Here is a 15312-nt window from a genome sequence, read left to right on the forward strand (position 1 = left end):
CAAGAGTTCTTTCCCCTCTCTGCTGCAGTGTTTTCTTTCTTTTTTCTTTTGGCCGTGCTGCGTGGCTTGCAGGATCTCAGTTCCCTGACCAGGGTTTGAACCAGGGTCACCACAGTGAAAGCGCCGAATCCTTACCACTAGACCACCAGGGAACTCCTTGCAGTGTTTTCTTTTTACACGTTGTTCTAATGTCTGTTTCAACATGGATTTTGATGTCTATTATCTTGTCTATCCTTGAGCAAACACCAGACTATCTTATATTGTAGATTTATAGTAAGATTCAATGTGACTAATATCTTTCTTTTCATTCTTCTTTCAGATTGTCCCAGCTCTTCTTTTATTTTTTATTTGTATGTTTTTTTAGATGTTGGGGGTAGGAGTTTATTTATTTATTTTTGCTGTGTTGGGTCTTCGTTTCTGTGCGAGGGCTTTCTTTAGTTGTGGCAAGCGGGGGCCACTCTTCATCGTGGTGCGTGGGCCTCACTATCACAGCCTCTGGTTGGGGAGCACAGGCTCCAGACGTGCAGGCTCAGTATGTGGCTCATGGGCCTAGTTGCTCCGTGGCATGTGGGATCTTCCCAGACCAGGGCTCAAACCCGTGTCCCCTGCATTAGCAGGCAGATTCTCAACCACTGCGCCACCAGGGAAGCCCCCAGCTCTCCTTGTAGCTCTTTGTTTTCCCACATAATATTTGTAAACATCTCATCAATTTCCAAGGGAAAAAATGCTGATGTTTTTATTGGGGTTTGATTGAGCCTATAGATCATTTTGAGGATTACTGATATCTTTGTAATATTGAATCTTCAAGCCATGAATATCATTATTTTTAAGAATTTCTCTTGGAGAAAAATAAAAGTGGATCCCATGGAATAAAATGTACATAAATAGACTCCAAAATATTTAAAGGACCTACATGTGGAAGATAAGTCTAGAAAGTTAATTTTTAAAAGGTAGAAGTATACTTTTTCATCTGAGGAGTTTCAGAAGCACAGATATTAAGAAATTATTGGTTTATTATCTCATAATTAAAGATTTCTATTCCATGAAGAACACAATAGAAAAATTTTAGAAACACGTGCCCAATTAGGAAAGGATACTTGTAATTGGTAAAACTGAAAAGGTATTAATAATCAGAATATGTAATAGAAATGAGGAAGAAAAAGATAGCATCCACATAAGAAAATGGGGCAAAAGTTTTAAGTAGACATTTATAGATGAAGCTACCAAGCATTTGAAAAACAGATCAAACTTATTAGAAATCAGAGAAATTTAACTAAAACAAGATACTACTATACATTTAATACACTAGCAAAACGGTGATGAGTCATCCAAATGAAGGTAAGTGGTTGCACGAAAACCTGACGTGCAACTCTTTGGTAATCTGGACTGGTGTAGCCATTCAGGAAGCCAATCTGGCTATATTATTAAAATATACACATTTGCTATGAAATAATTTCACTCGGGTATGTATTCCAAAGAAATTCTCAGATACGTCTATAAACAAATGTAAGAAGATGTTTATTTTATTATCATTGGCATGGCAGTTGGAAGAGTACAGGTAAAATGTGGGTGCAGAAAACGGAATTCTATGAAACAAATTAGATGGATGGGTGAATGTTTTTTTTTTTTTTTTTTTTTTTGCGGCACGTGGGCCCCTCACTGTTGTGGCCTCTCCCGCTGCAGAGCACAGGCTCCGGACGTGCAGGCTCAGCAGCCATGGCTCACGGGCCCAGCCGCTCCACGGCACGTGGGATTTTCCAGGACTGGGGCACGAACCCGCGTCCCCTGCATCGGCAGGCAGACTCTCAACCACTGTGCCACCAGGGAAGCCCGGATGGGTGAATCTTAAAAATATACTCCTGAATGAAGGAAATAAACACCAGAATGAATTTTATGACACAATATTATTTATATAAATTGAAAATATACGCAAGTGCACATTTTGCACAAGAACACACCCAAAAGAAAACACATCAAACAAATTAGAATGGTAGCTTACGGGGTAGAGAAGGGAGTGGAGGGTGCCATAGGGAACAGGAGGTGAATAAATAAAACTTAATCATGTTACCGTATTTCATCATTCTGTATCCAAGATTTCACTTTACTTGTAGTGGAAAGAAATCCTGTGTGCTATGTTGGCTTAAGTCAGGAATAGTTCTTGGAGGATATTTTCCTGAAAGAATTTGGAACAAATTTTTGAAAAAATCTTTGTTTATACTATGGATGATCTTTTTTTGTTTGTTTTGTTTTTTTCTTTAATTTCTGTTTTGTGGGTGTGTGTGGGATCTACTTTATTTTGTATTTCATTAATCTGATCTTATATTTTTCCATCTGCCTTCTTCAGTTTTATTATTCATTTATTAACTTCCTGAAATGGATGTTTTCTGAATCAATTTTCAACTTCCTTTCTACTTTCATATATGCTTTTAAGGCTCAACATTTCCCTCTATGTATGTGTTCAAATCTCCAGATCCAATTATGAATTTGAATGTTTCTCTTCATGGTTCTGTCAATTTTTGCTTTATAAAGTATCAGCTGAAGTTATTAGTTTCTGATAATTTGAAACTTTATGACTGTGAAGTGTCCCTCCGTATGTCAAGTAATGCTTTTTTCTTCCCCTTAAAGTTCACTTGGTCAAATAGCAATGTCACAGATTTTATAATTACAGAAATAACTTGAGACCTAGGATGTTGATGTCTGTCTCTAGAAAGAATTTTCCCTTGCTTCTGCACGGGTTGTAAGATGCTAACAAAACACGTTCACCTTTACACAATTTCAGGGAATGAGGTGTTTTGGCGTTTGGCTTCAGTCCCTGCCGAAGAAAGCCGTTTCCTTCTCCCCTTATTCCAATGGTGAAACTCTTTGGGGTTTACCAGGAAGCCTTCGTGGCTGGTAATGCTTTTATGTCGCTTAGCCTCTTGAAGACGTCCAAAATTCTACTGAGTTTGTACGCCTTTCAATGAACAGAATCTACACTCTTCTGAAGCCTACACAGTAGAACGGCAAGACTGCCTGAGACCTCAGGGATTCCGGAAAGTGAAAACCAGAGTGAAAACATGTAGTCCAGAGCTCGTGCCGGTAGACACCCCCGCACCCACCCTTGCATTCTGGGACATGTAGTCCAGAGCTCGTAAACTCGTGTAGTCCCATATACTGCAGCTACAGAAACGCCTCGCTGTAAAGGTTTACCCGCGGAATTCTGGGAAATGTGGTCCAGGAGTTCCGGGTTAGTCGCAGGCACTTCCGCCCCAGGAGGACACGTAGCAGCCATCTTTTGCTTGATGACGGTGTTTCAGGTCAGGAGGAGCGGCTAAAAGCGGAGGTTTGAGGGCCTAGAGTGGTGATGTACGTCCCGCGGGTGGAGCTTCTTTGCGTTTGGTAACGTACCCGGGATGGGGTGGGCTCAGGTCGTGCCTCCTGGGGTTTGAGGGTCTCCCCGGTTTTCTTCACCCCTAACCTGACCCCGTCCCCCACCTATGAGCTAGCCCTACCGCTTCATACGGCGTCACACTGGGTGAGTTGCTTAACTCCTCTGTGCCTCCGTTGCTGTTCGGTAAAAGGGGGGAAAAAGGAATGCCTTCTTAATATAGTGTTGTGAGAAGAAACGAGATAGCACAAGTGAAAGGTCTACAACTGCCTGATACATTGTTGTTATTAATACTACGCAAATTCGGGAGGCACCCATTTCGCAGCGGGATTCTGTGAGCCCAGGAAGCTGAATTGTCCTGGACTCCTGGCCTGTTTTGGAAGGAGAGGACTTCTAGCTGGTACGGGGGCGGAAGGGGGTGCGGTATGAATTAGTGGGGATGGAAACACAGCCCTGGTATTTCAGTCTCCTTTCCTTCCCCAGCCCTGACTTCTCAAAAAGCACTACACGGAGGAAGAGGCAACGGAGCCCCACGTGAGTAGGACTTGGCATTCTTCTACTTAAGATATTCCTATAAATTGTAGAACGTATGGGACATGGGTAACGATGATAACTGAGCCTTGGTCACTAATTTCCATTCTAAAAGCTTTATGCAAATGACCACATTTCCATCAGGCAGTGGCTCTGTGAATTGGTACTGCTGTTTTCTCTACTTTAAGGCTGAGGAGCTGGGGGCAGGGACCACAACCCTGTTGGCCCATCCTCACCGAGGTGGTAGGAGGCAGAGCTGGGGTTGGGACCCAGGCAGTTTGAGTCCAGCAGCTGAGTTTGCTAATCCCTTTGGTATATTCTCTTTGAGCATAGGGTACTGGCTAGAATCATATCATGAAAGGAGGTTGGGACTTAATTGTGGGGACCTTGAGAGCAAGGTTTAGGCTACTTTATGAGTTTTTAAGATAGCTTTCTCAACTGGGTCATTTATTTTATTTCAAATAATATGTATATCATAGAAGTAGCATAATCATTATGGAAAAATGCAGATATATACATAAAGAACAATTTAATTATCTGTAACTTTAGGATGTAAAGATAACAGTTGTTAATGTTTCAGTGCCTTTTTGTCTGGTTACTCTTTGTGTATGTTTCTGTGTCGTGGAGGCTGTGTTTTGTGGGACTGATGTTACACTGCGGTGCTACTCAAAGTGTGGTCGACAGACCAGCGGCATCGGCGTCCCTTGGATAGAAATGCCCAGCCTTGAGCCCCATTCGAGACCTTCTGATGGATAATTTCTGCGTCGGGGGCCCAGGAGGCTGCGTTCCAACAAGATCCCGCAGTAATTCACATGCACGTGAAAATTCGAGAAGCTCAAGAGAGGGTCTTTTCTGGAAACTGAGGCCGAGGAAATTGACCCTGCTGGATGTCACAGATAAAAGTGAGCTGGATTCACCAAAGGCCTACTTAGTCCAATGATTTTATTCCCCCACTAATGATTGTCAACTGTCAGGGCCCCTTTCAGAATCCTGAATTGAGCAGAAGACAGCTAGCAAGTGTAGAGTCAAAATGGAGGTCGTTAGAAGTTGTGAAGATCTCTCTCTCCCAGGCTTTGGGGAGTGGAATCATTGCCATCTTTTGTACTAGATCGAACCCGGGCCCCCTGCATTGGGAATGTGGAGTCTTATCCACTGCACCACCAGGGAAGTCTCCCATTTATTTCTTAAACTTCCCTATATTTATAATGATATAATTACAATTCAGATTCCTGTCTTTTTTCATTTGAATGAGGTATGGACTGTCAAACTATTTTTTATTGTTGTTGCAGAATCCTGGCTTTTATTAGTTCTCTTTACCTCTGTGCATAATTGTCAAAAGGGTACTTCCTGTTTAAAAAGAAACTTAACGTATTTTTATACCTTTTGTAAAAAGTCCATGTCAATTTAAATGTTATTGTTGCAGTCACAAAATCTTTAGGAAGACAAGCAGAGATTTTCAGAAGTCTAAAGACTCTCACATAACACGGCATGTCTGACAGTGTTCTGTTGGTGGAAATCACATCTCTAAGGATAATTTCTAACTAAAATATCATCTGCTTTACCGCAGTTGCTAAGAAATAAGAAACCCTGACAGTGGTGTTCTCAGAGCTTCCTACCTTACGACGATCTCACGAGGTGGTTGCCCGTGTTCTCCCCCACTGGCAGAGGACAGAACTGAGGCAAAGAGATGTGAATAACTTGCCCAGGGTGACACTGCTCGTGAATGGCGTAGCCTGATCACAGCGCATGCATATTGACTCCAGAAGCTACTCTGACTTACATGGTCTCTGTTTACCCCATACCCAGAATAAGAATGACCCCTGTGGAAGCTGCAGGCACACTGTGAGGGGGCCACTGTGTATGGATGGGCAGGTCATTCCTCACACAGCCACTGAGGGGGTTCACGGGGGCATCTGGTATCTGCGTGGGGCTCTGCTCATCAAGCATAATCAGCTGTAGCCACCCCGAGGACTGAGAGCCTTGGTAATTCACAATGAGCACCACGTGGGTTAGTGACTTTTTTTTCTTTAAACCAGTTTCCATTGACTACTTCTTTCCCTGTCTGTCTTGCTAGGACTCTGCACTTCCCCAGAAGGAGAGCGAAAATGAGCACATTCCAGGTGAGTAGAGCTTGCCTTTCTTGCTGTTAAAAACGCCGTTTTTGAACTCAGATTAGACACAGGTTTTCCTCTTTTTTTTTGATTGGAGTATAGTTGATTTACAATGTATTAATTTCAGGTGTACAGCAAAGTGATTCAGTTATACATATATATACATATATTTTCAGATTCTTTTCCCTTATACGTTATTACAAAATATTGGGTATAGTTCCATATGGGTTTTCTCTTTCAAGGAGAGTCTAAGCATATGAAGACCTGAGTGTGCCATGTGTACTTTTTAAAAAATTCCTGTTAAATTTAATTGGTTTCGGTTTTAATTTTTGTTTTATTTCATCATTTTTTTATTTTACAAGTAAAAGAAAAATTAAGGGAAATGAAGGACATCTTCCACTCTACTGCTTACCTGCTTACAAATTAGCTGCTTTTATATTTCTGTAATTTCTTCATCATATGTATTCATGGATGTGTATTTGTATTGATAACATAGATACAGTTTTAAATTGTTTTTTTCATTTAATACTAGCTAACATTCACTTTTAATTGCTTTATCATGTTCCCGCAAACTTATGCACCTATTTTTTTTGTTTTTTTGCGGTACGCGGGCCTCTCACTGTTGTGGCCTCTCCCGTTGCGGGGCACAGGCTCCGGACGCGCAGGCTCAGCGGCCGTGGCTCACGGGCCCAGCCGCTCCGCGGCATGTGGGATCTTCCCGGGCCGGGGCACGAACCCGTGTCCCCTGCATCGGCAGGCGGACCCTCAACCACTGCGCCACCAGGGGAGCCCTGCACCTATTCTTTAAACTACTCTCTACGCACAGACGTTCAGTTTAAAGACTTCTCCTGTTTCAGGAGCACTACAGTGACAGTGTTCCTGATTTAACCTTTTTCTCAAAATATCGTTCTGAAGAATATTGCCCCTTTTTGCCCTTAACATAGTAGGTTTAGGTATTCAGAATTTAAGAGGTATGTTTTACATGTGGTGCCTTGGATGTTTTTTGGTAGAATAGCCAAATACGGCAGAGCACAGCAGGATCAAACTGCTGCTTCACGCAGAAAAAATCATGTATTGTTAGAAGTTTTCTCACGACCAGAGTTAGATTCAGTCTTCCCCATGCTTGAGTCAGACCCTTTGTGTATTTTATTTACTGGTTTGTTTCTTCTTGCATCTTATATTTTTTTCTAATCAGAGTAATACATGACCTTAGTTTAAAAAGTCCAGTGGTACTTAAAGCACTTGCCACTGCATAGACAGCTCAGAACAATTGTACAAAGAGGTGCTTGGTTTCATCTTTGTTTTAAATATAAAGAATAGGGGTTGTGAAAAAAGGAGGAACCAACTCAGACTCACCCAGAAAACCAAGGGTCTGGAGTCAGAGTATTGCATTGAAGCAAACGACAGAAACGGGGAAAGAGAGAGTTTTCATTCAGAGACCTGGCATGGCCTTTTGGTTAATTTCCACATATAACACTCCTTCTCAGCTGGTTCCCACCTCAATGAGAAAGCAGGTGCCATCAAATACTGCCAGGACTAAATTGGTAACTGTTTCTGGGGCACTTGGCAATAATAATTAAACAGTGAAAGCTTTTTAGTTCAGGATCCAGTGGTTAGAATTCTGGGGAGTTTACTTACGAGTTGTCTGAGAGCCCCAGGTAAATACACAAAGCTTTCTCTTTCATAGCCGCACGTCCGGTGAGGCTGAGGAAAGTCAGTGTGTGGCATTGGCAGGATGGAAGGAGGGGGTGCTGGGAAGTCTGCACACCTCACAGGAGCCGGAGCAACTTCCCATCCTCCTCGTCTCCTCGGGGCTGCCCCTCTTCCACTGGCCACTGGGTATAAGATTGAGGTGGTGTTGTTTGTCGTAGGAGGCGGTGACCTTCAAGGACGTGGCCGTGGCCTTCACAGAGGAGGAGCTGGGGCTGCTGGACTCGGCCCAGAGGAAGCTGTACCAGGATGTGATGGTGGAAAACTTCCGGAACCTGGTCTCAGTGGGTGAGGACAGCCTTTCTCTGCGAGTGTCTTTGTGACCTTGGTGTTTCAAGGCTTTGGGCCTCTTGAGGTGGTTCCCTGAGTTTGGGGACCAGACTTTTGCAATTCCTGTGGGACACGAGAGGATGTCTCTGGTCTTTCTATACAGTGTGTTTCAGGTCCTTTTCAATTATTTTGTAAAAGAACTGTAAATCGACAGTATCTTGCTGTACCTTGTGTATTCTTTTTCAGATTTCCCTCCCTGCCATTAGTGGATGATAAAGCCAATTTATTGAGCCCTACGTGTGATTTTTTTTTTTTTTTTTTTTTTTTGCGGTATGCGGGCCTCTCACTGTTGTGGCCTCCCCCGTTGCGGAGCACAGGCTCCAGACGCGCAGGCCCAGCGGCCATGGCTCACGGGCCCAGCCGCTCCGCGGCATATGGGATCCTCCCAGACCGGGGCACGAACCCGTATCCCCTGCATCGGCAGGCGGACTCTCAACCACTGCGCCACCAGGGAGGCCCCTACGTGTGATTTTTTAATGAAATAAAATAGTATAGAAAATATCAGAGTTTCTTAGGAAGAGTACAACACATTGCAGCAGAAACTCTGGGCGATGGCATGAATGGTGTGAGAGCCAGTGGGAACAGATTTCATGAAAAGAGACATTGGTTAGATATAGGTCATTCAAGCTTCGTTTTAGTAATGTATACTTTTCTACCTGTGTATCTAGGTTGTGAAATAAATGCTGTTTCTTCAGTGGGTCGTGATACAAAGTTTGAAAAACACAGCTTTCAATACCTTGAATATGCAGTTGGAACTCAAATGTCTAGTAAACTTTAGCTCTAGCCCGTTCATGTTAACTTGTGACTTTGCATGTTCTCATTCTTCAAACGAGATACAAAACATATAGAAAGAGAAGAGAGGCTTTGGTCGATGAATTCAGCAACCCAGATAGAAATTTAGGTGAGAACCAAGCAGTCATGAGTTCCTGTGATTAGCTCTCTATCTGTTTTGCTTCTCACCAGCCCTGTGCTGTCCATCACCTGGTCCCAGTTGGAAATCTCTTTCCAGGATTATTGCATAGTCTTTGTACTGGTCACCTGTTGCCACCCTTCTCCTCCCACAGTTTGTTCTTCAGGTGGCAAAGTGATCTTTTGTAACTTTAAGTCAGGTTATGTTCTTGTTTCAAAATTCTCTTGTGGCTTCTTTTACTTAGAATAAAAACCACTTAAAGTGGATTCTAGAGCCTTCTGTGGGCTGCTGTTTGTTCTCCACCACCTCCCTGAATACATCACCTCTCCTCCCTCTTACCCTATCTTTTCCAGACCTGCAAAGGATGCTTCTGCCACAGAGCCTTTTCCTTGTCCTTCTCTCTGCCTGGAATACTCTTCCACCTGTAATCTTTTAGGCCTCTACTTCTTTCAGTCAGTCACCTTAAAGATGAGGAGGTGGCTGTCCTCTGACCACCCTGTGGAAAATACAGTCCTCTCTTTCTTACTCTCTCTGCCCTGCCTTGTTTTGTCTCTAAGCGTTTCACTCATGTACATTTTGTTCACCTGTTCCTCACCTCTCTTTCTTCCACTGGAGGGTAATCCAGGAGTGCAGGAGGAATTTGGTCTGTTATATGTTTATTGCTCACTAGCCTCAGTGCTTAGCATAGTCTTGGTACATGACAGGAACTCTTAAATATTTCTTGAAAAAACGAATGAGTTAATGGATAGAGAAATTAGCCTTCCATGAAAATAGCTAGTAGGCGGTGAACAAATCCGAGTGAATAAGGGATATTGCTAAATGTTTTTTTGTCTTCAAATGAATTCCTAGCCTAATTCTAACTTCTCAGGTGCCCATGATGTGTGTATGTGTGTGTTTGCCTTTCTGTACAAGTTGGCCCTCATCAACTTGCACAAAAAATATGTATAGAACCTGTAATTATAACCAAACTGAGTAAAATGCTTTCCCTGTGACTTTCCTTGAGCTCTTAGTAGCAGAGCAAATTCATTTGGGGAGGAAATACTGTTTTGAATGAGGATTCTTATGTCTACTTCTTAGGTAACCCTCCCATAGAAGGAAAGAAATTTCTATTTCCTTATCCCTTATACCAGGGGAGAACAGGTCTCAGAGAACAGCCAGCTGGTGAGTTAGCCTTTCCCTTAAAAGATTTGCCCCGCTGCGTCCCATTTGCCTCCTCCAAAGCCCACCTCACTAATAAGAAATCGATCTTTGTTAGCTCTACAAACATTTTGTGTGTGTGTGTGTGTGCATTTGTATGTATCTTGTAGAAGCCATTTTAGATAATGTCACCTTGAGTGCTTTGATCATTCTTTAATAGTTTCTAGTCTGTTTCTTCTCAGTACTTATCACAGGCTATGGAATTTATTCCCAGCTCACTCATAAACTCCATTCTTCACTTTGGAACTCATTCTTGTTAAAGACCAATGTATCTGTGTCCAAAAATTTTCCATGCTGTTTTTAAAGAGACAGCATTCTTCCCTAGTCTCTAAATTTTGACTCCTGCTTGGCAGGGGGAGTGGAGGAACGTATTAGGCAGCACAAATGCCTCAGAAGGATCCAGTGCATAGGTCTTCATGCTTTTTTTTAACCGCACTGATTCTTAGAACCTTTTTAAACATTAATTAATTTTTGGTTGCATTGGGTCTTCGTTGCTGCATATGGGCTTTTCTCTAGTTGTGGCGAGTGGGAGCAGCTCTTCGTTGCGGAGCGCAGGCTTCTCATTGCAGTGGCTTCTCTTGTTTCAGAGCACGGTCTCTAGGAATGCGGGCTTCAGTAGTTGTGGCACGTGGGCTCAGTAGTTGTGGCACACGGGCTTAGTTGCTCTGCGGCATGTGGGATCTTTCCGGACCAGGGCTCGAACCTGTGTCCCCTGCACTGGCAGGCAGATGATTAACCACTGTGCCACCGGGGAAGTCCCGGTTTTTAGCACCTTTCATATCCTCCTCAGCACTAACCCCCTTGGTGTGCTGCCGCCTCGGGTGCAGCCTTTCAACTTAAGCAAAACTGTACTTTCCAGTCCTTTTCCTGTATCTGATACCTGACTTGTAAAAGCTGTTTCGCTTCTCTGACTTGGTTCAAACTTAACCTGGGGTTCAGAATTGTAGAGAATCCTAGAAATCAAACTGAGTTCACCTGTACATGCATTTCTTGAGCCCTGACTAACTGCTAGGCACTGTTAAAGCTGTGAGCACAGCAAAATGCTTGTCTTTATTGATACTGTGTTATGGTAGGAATGACATGTAATTTTTGAAAGATGATTTAAATAGTATGTCAGAGTAGTCATTTGGTTTTAAATGGGTTTCATTAATGCTAAGTATTTGGGAGTTTAACAGACCATCTCTTGGTTTCTGTTAGTATATAAACCAGAGAACTTCATTTGTCGTGCGAAAGATAAGCTGAACCATCCTGAGGTTCATTAAAGTCTCATACTGTGTCTTAAGTGTAAAATCTTGAATCTTTGAACAAAGCATTCACGTGTCCACATCTCTGAATTCTCTGTCCTTATAGAAGAAAACATTCAAAGTGAGTTGAGGGCCGTTCAAGACAGAGGATCACGTGAAGAGCTTTCCTGCTGGCAAATCTGGCAACAAATTGCAAATGACTTAACCAGATGCCAAGACTCCATGATAAATAGTTGTCAGTTCCACAGACAAGGTGATTCCCCCTGCCAGATTGGGGCAGGACTCTATTCAAATTTCTGAAGATGAGAACCATATATTAAATGATAAAGCAGGTGATCCCAGTAGTACTGGAAATCCAAGGTTTGCAACTTTGAGAGCCCAGGATTCTTGGAGGAAAACTTCATTGACTGAGTCACAGAATTATCAGAATAGACACCAGCAAATTTCCATGAAAAACAAACTGTGTCAGTGTAAAGAGGATGTTGACACCATCGGTTGGATTTCACATCACCTTGATGCTCATGGAGTACACAAGGGTCAAAAACCTTACGGCTACAGTGATTATAGAAAAGATAGCACGAGGGTTTCAACACTGGATCAGAATACTATGATTCACACAGGACAAAAACCTTACCAGTGTAATGAATGTAAAGAAGCCTTCACCGATCTCTCCACCTTTGATCTTCACCAGCAATTACACTCAAAAGAGAAGTCTCATACGTGCAGTGAGTGTGGAAAAGGCTTCCGTTACAGCTCGGTTCTTCATATTCATCAGAGAGTTCACGTGGGAGGAAAACACAGTGAGTGTGATGAGTGTGGCAAGGAGTTCAGTCAGAGCTCACAGCTGCAGCCTCCTCAGAAAGTCCACACTGTAGAGAAACCATTCAAATGTGGGGAATGTGGGAAAGGCTTCAGTCGTAGGTCAGCACTTACTATTCATTGTAAAGTCCACACGGGAGAGAAACCTTATAATTGTGAGGAGTGTGGGAGGGCCTTCAGTCAGGCCTCTCACCTTCAGGACCATCAGAGAGTCCACACTGGGGAGAAACCATTCAAATGTGACACATGTGATAAGAGCTTCAGTCGGAATTCACACCTTCAGTCCCATCAGAGAGTCCATACGGGAGAGAAACCATACAAATGTGAGGAGCGTGGGAAGGGCTTCATTTGTAGCTCAAATCAATACATTCATCAGAGGGTCCACACAGGAGAAAAACCCTACAAATGTGAGGAATGTGGGAAAGGCTTTAATCGGCCTTCAAGTCTTCAGGCCCATCAGGGAGTCCACACTGGAGAGAAATCATACATATGTAATGTGTGTGGTAAAGGCTTCACTCTGAGTTCAAACCTTCAGGCACATCAAAGAGTCCATACAGGAGAGAAACCATACAAATGTAATGAGTGTGGGAAGAGCTTCAGGAGGAACTCCCATTATCAAGTTCATCTGGTTGTCCACACAGGGGAGAAGCCCTATAAATGTGAGGTATGTGGGAAGGGCTTCAGTCAGAGTTCATATCTTCAAATCCATCAGAAGGCCCACAGTGTAGAGAAACCTTACAAGTGTGAGGAGTGTGGGCAGGGCTTCAATCAGAGTTCACGACTTCAGATCCACCAGCTGATCCATACCAGTGAGAAACCATACAAATGTGAAGAGTGTGGGAAGGGGTTCAGTTGTAGAGCAGATCTTAAAATTCATTGCAGAATCCACACTGGAGAGAAAACCGTATAATTGTGAGGAGTGTGGGAAAGTCTTCAGGCAGGCCTCAAATCTTCTGGCCTATGAGAGAGTCCACAGCAGAGAAAAACCATTCAAATGTGAAGAGTGTGGGAAGAGCTTTGGTCAGAGTTTACACCTTTAAGCCCATCAAAAAGTCCACACTGGAGAAAAGCCATACAAATGTGAGGAGTGTGGGAAGGGCTTCAAGTGGAGCCTGAACCTTGACATGCATCAGAGGGTCCACACAGGAGAGAAACCATATAAGTGTGGGGAGTGTGGGAAGCACGTCAGTCAGGCCTCAAGTCTTCAGCTTCATCAAAGTGTCCACACTGGAGAGAAGCCGTACAGATGTGACAGATGCAGTAAGGTCTTCAGTCGGTCTTCACAGCTACAGTCTCATCAAAGAGTGCACACAGGGGAGAAGCCTTACAAGTGTGAGACCTGTGGTAAGAGCTTCAGTTGGCACTGCAATCTAACAGTTCATCACAGAATCTATGCTGCTGATAAATGCTATAAAAGTGATAGGAGTGGTAAGACCATCAGAGAGCCCACACACGAAAAAAGTTCCATAAAGTGATTAAAACAAAAAACAAAAACACTCAGGTGTCATGTGAATTCTTCCAGTCATCAAGTTCAAAAGAAAAAAAAATCATTTGTTTCATTAAAGTCAGTGTTTCAGCCATAGCTTAATATGTCCCAGTAGTCAGGAGGCCACACGGCAGAGAACTCTGGTAAATGGTGTAGTAAGTTTGAACTTTGACCTCTATTAAATATTAGGGGAGAAGCCTTAGTGTGAGTTTTAGCAGGCCTTGTACAAAAGTATGATGAACATGCCAAAATTTATGCCCATTACAACGTAAATTCCACGAATGCAGCGACGTTTGTTCTGAATCTGCAGTCTGAACATTGTCAGCTACTTTGTAGGTGCTCGATATTTGTTCAGTTAATGAACGAGGAAAAACTTTTTGAAAATTATGTTGCAATCTCCTCCAAAATTTCATAAAAATTTGTATTCAGAGCAGTTAACCTAAATCTGGCCTTAAAAGTAATTCAGGGAGACAAAAATGTGAAGTGTTAGAAAACCACTCAGTATTGCAATTTGTAATATTAATGTGGCATCGTCCTGTTATGATGAGCTCCATTTGTCTCCCCCCAGCCTCGCTTCAAGTTGGATCTTATCTTGGACTTTGTCTAATATTCTGTGACTCTTTTTTTTTTTTTTTTTTTTTTTTTTTTTCTTTTTGCGGTATGCGGGCCTCTCACTGTTGTGGCCTCTCCCGTTGCGGAGCACAGGCTCCGGACGCGCAGGCCCAGCGGCCATGGCTCACGGGCCCAGCCGCTCCGCGGCATATGGGATCCTCCCAGACCGGGGCACGAACCCGTATCCCCTGCATCGGCAGGCGGACTCTCAACCACTGCGCCACCAGGGAGGCCCTCTGTGACTCTTATACAGTACAAATTTGGTTATCTTTTGTGACAGTATAGACTTACTGAAAATGGATTGTTCATCTTGCAATACAGAAAACATACTGTTGACCCTTTTTTCAAGAATGTCAAGGCAGAGGGTTAAGTGTCAGAAAGAGTTACTAATGACAGTGACAGAGGACAAACATTTCTTAGTAAATGAACTGATCGTTGGTTTCTTATTCCCCACATTTCCGTCTAGGTTTTGATGTGATTGTCTCCCAAGGGTTTTAGCATTACTTTCTTAAGTAGAGAAAAGAGGCTTTTGAAGTAGATTACTTTTGTCAAGTTCTCTATCTCCTTACTCCTCTCTGGCCTGAGATAAGAAAAAAATTATTTGTTGAATTTTGGTAATTTCATCAAACATATTTATTCAATGACTGACTTGCACACTTCTTCCTAGCAGTGGATTGAAAAATTGATTTTCAAAGTGAAGTTGGTGAGTACATATCAAAACATACAACGTGCATCCCTTTGATATAGAAATCATAGAATAAGACCTTATAATTAGGAAATTCAAATAGAAAAGGTGAGTGAGTAGCATGTCAATGTTACTAAATTTTGTAAAAGTGAAATATTCAATAGGAATTTCTTTATATTTTAAGATACTTATGTAATAACAGATCTGTTAAAATGATGACTTAAACTTAATGACAGAAGCATGTAACAGTTTAATATATTTTAGATACATCACATTCCTTAATCAAACACGTATGTGTGTGTGTTAATGC

The 15312-nt window shown here is 42.6% G+C and overlaps 1 protein-coding gene across 2 annotated transcripts; it reads left to right on the forward strand.

Moving 5' to 3' along the window:
* Positions 1-2573: 2573 nt before the first annotated feature.
* On the forward strand, positions 2574-13715 carry LOC309795619 (uncharacterized protein). Of its 2 annotated transcripts, XM_082608143.1 has the most exons (5): positions 2574-3767; positions 3851-4800; positions 5973-6018; positions 7881-8007; positions 11507-13715. In XM_082608143.1, the coding sequence occupies exon 5, from the start codon at positions 11849-11851 to the stop codon at positions 13127-13129; it is 1281 nt and encodes a 426-aa protein (XP_082464269.1). In that variant the 5' UTR covers positions 2574-3767; positions 3851-4800; positions 5973-6018; positions 7881-8007; positions 11507-11848; the 3' UTR covers positions 13130-13715. The 2 variants fall into 2 exon arrangements, with proteins under 2 accessions (XP_082464269.1, XP_082464270.1); XM_082608144.1 differs by lacking the exons at positions 2574-3767; positions 3851-4800; positions 5973-6018; positions 7881-8007 and adding an exon at positions 10104-10120.
* The last annotated feature ends 1597 nt before the right edge of the window (positions 13716-15312 follow it).

The sequence above is a fragment of the Mesoplodon mirus genome (assembly GCF_964341445.2).
Source record: "Mesoplodon mirus genome assembly, chromosome: 19".
Lineage (NCBI taxonomy): Eukaryota > Metazoa > Chordata > Mammalia > Artiodactyla > Ziphiidae > Mesoplodon > Mesoplodon mirus.

Bases quoted from the DNA above. Each gene is read 5' to 3' on its own strand.
- LOC309795619 (XM_082608143.1), top strand. From the start codon at position 11,849: ATGAAAAACAAACTGTGTCAGTGTAAAGAGGATGTTGACACCATCGGT.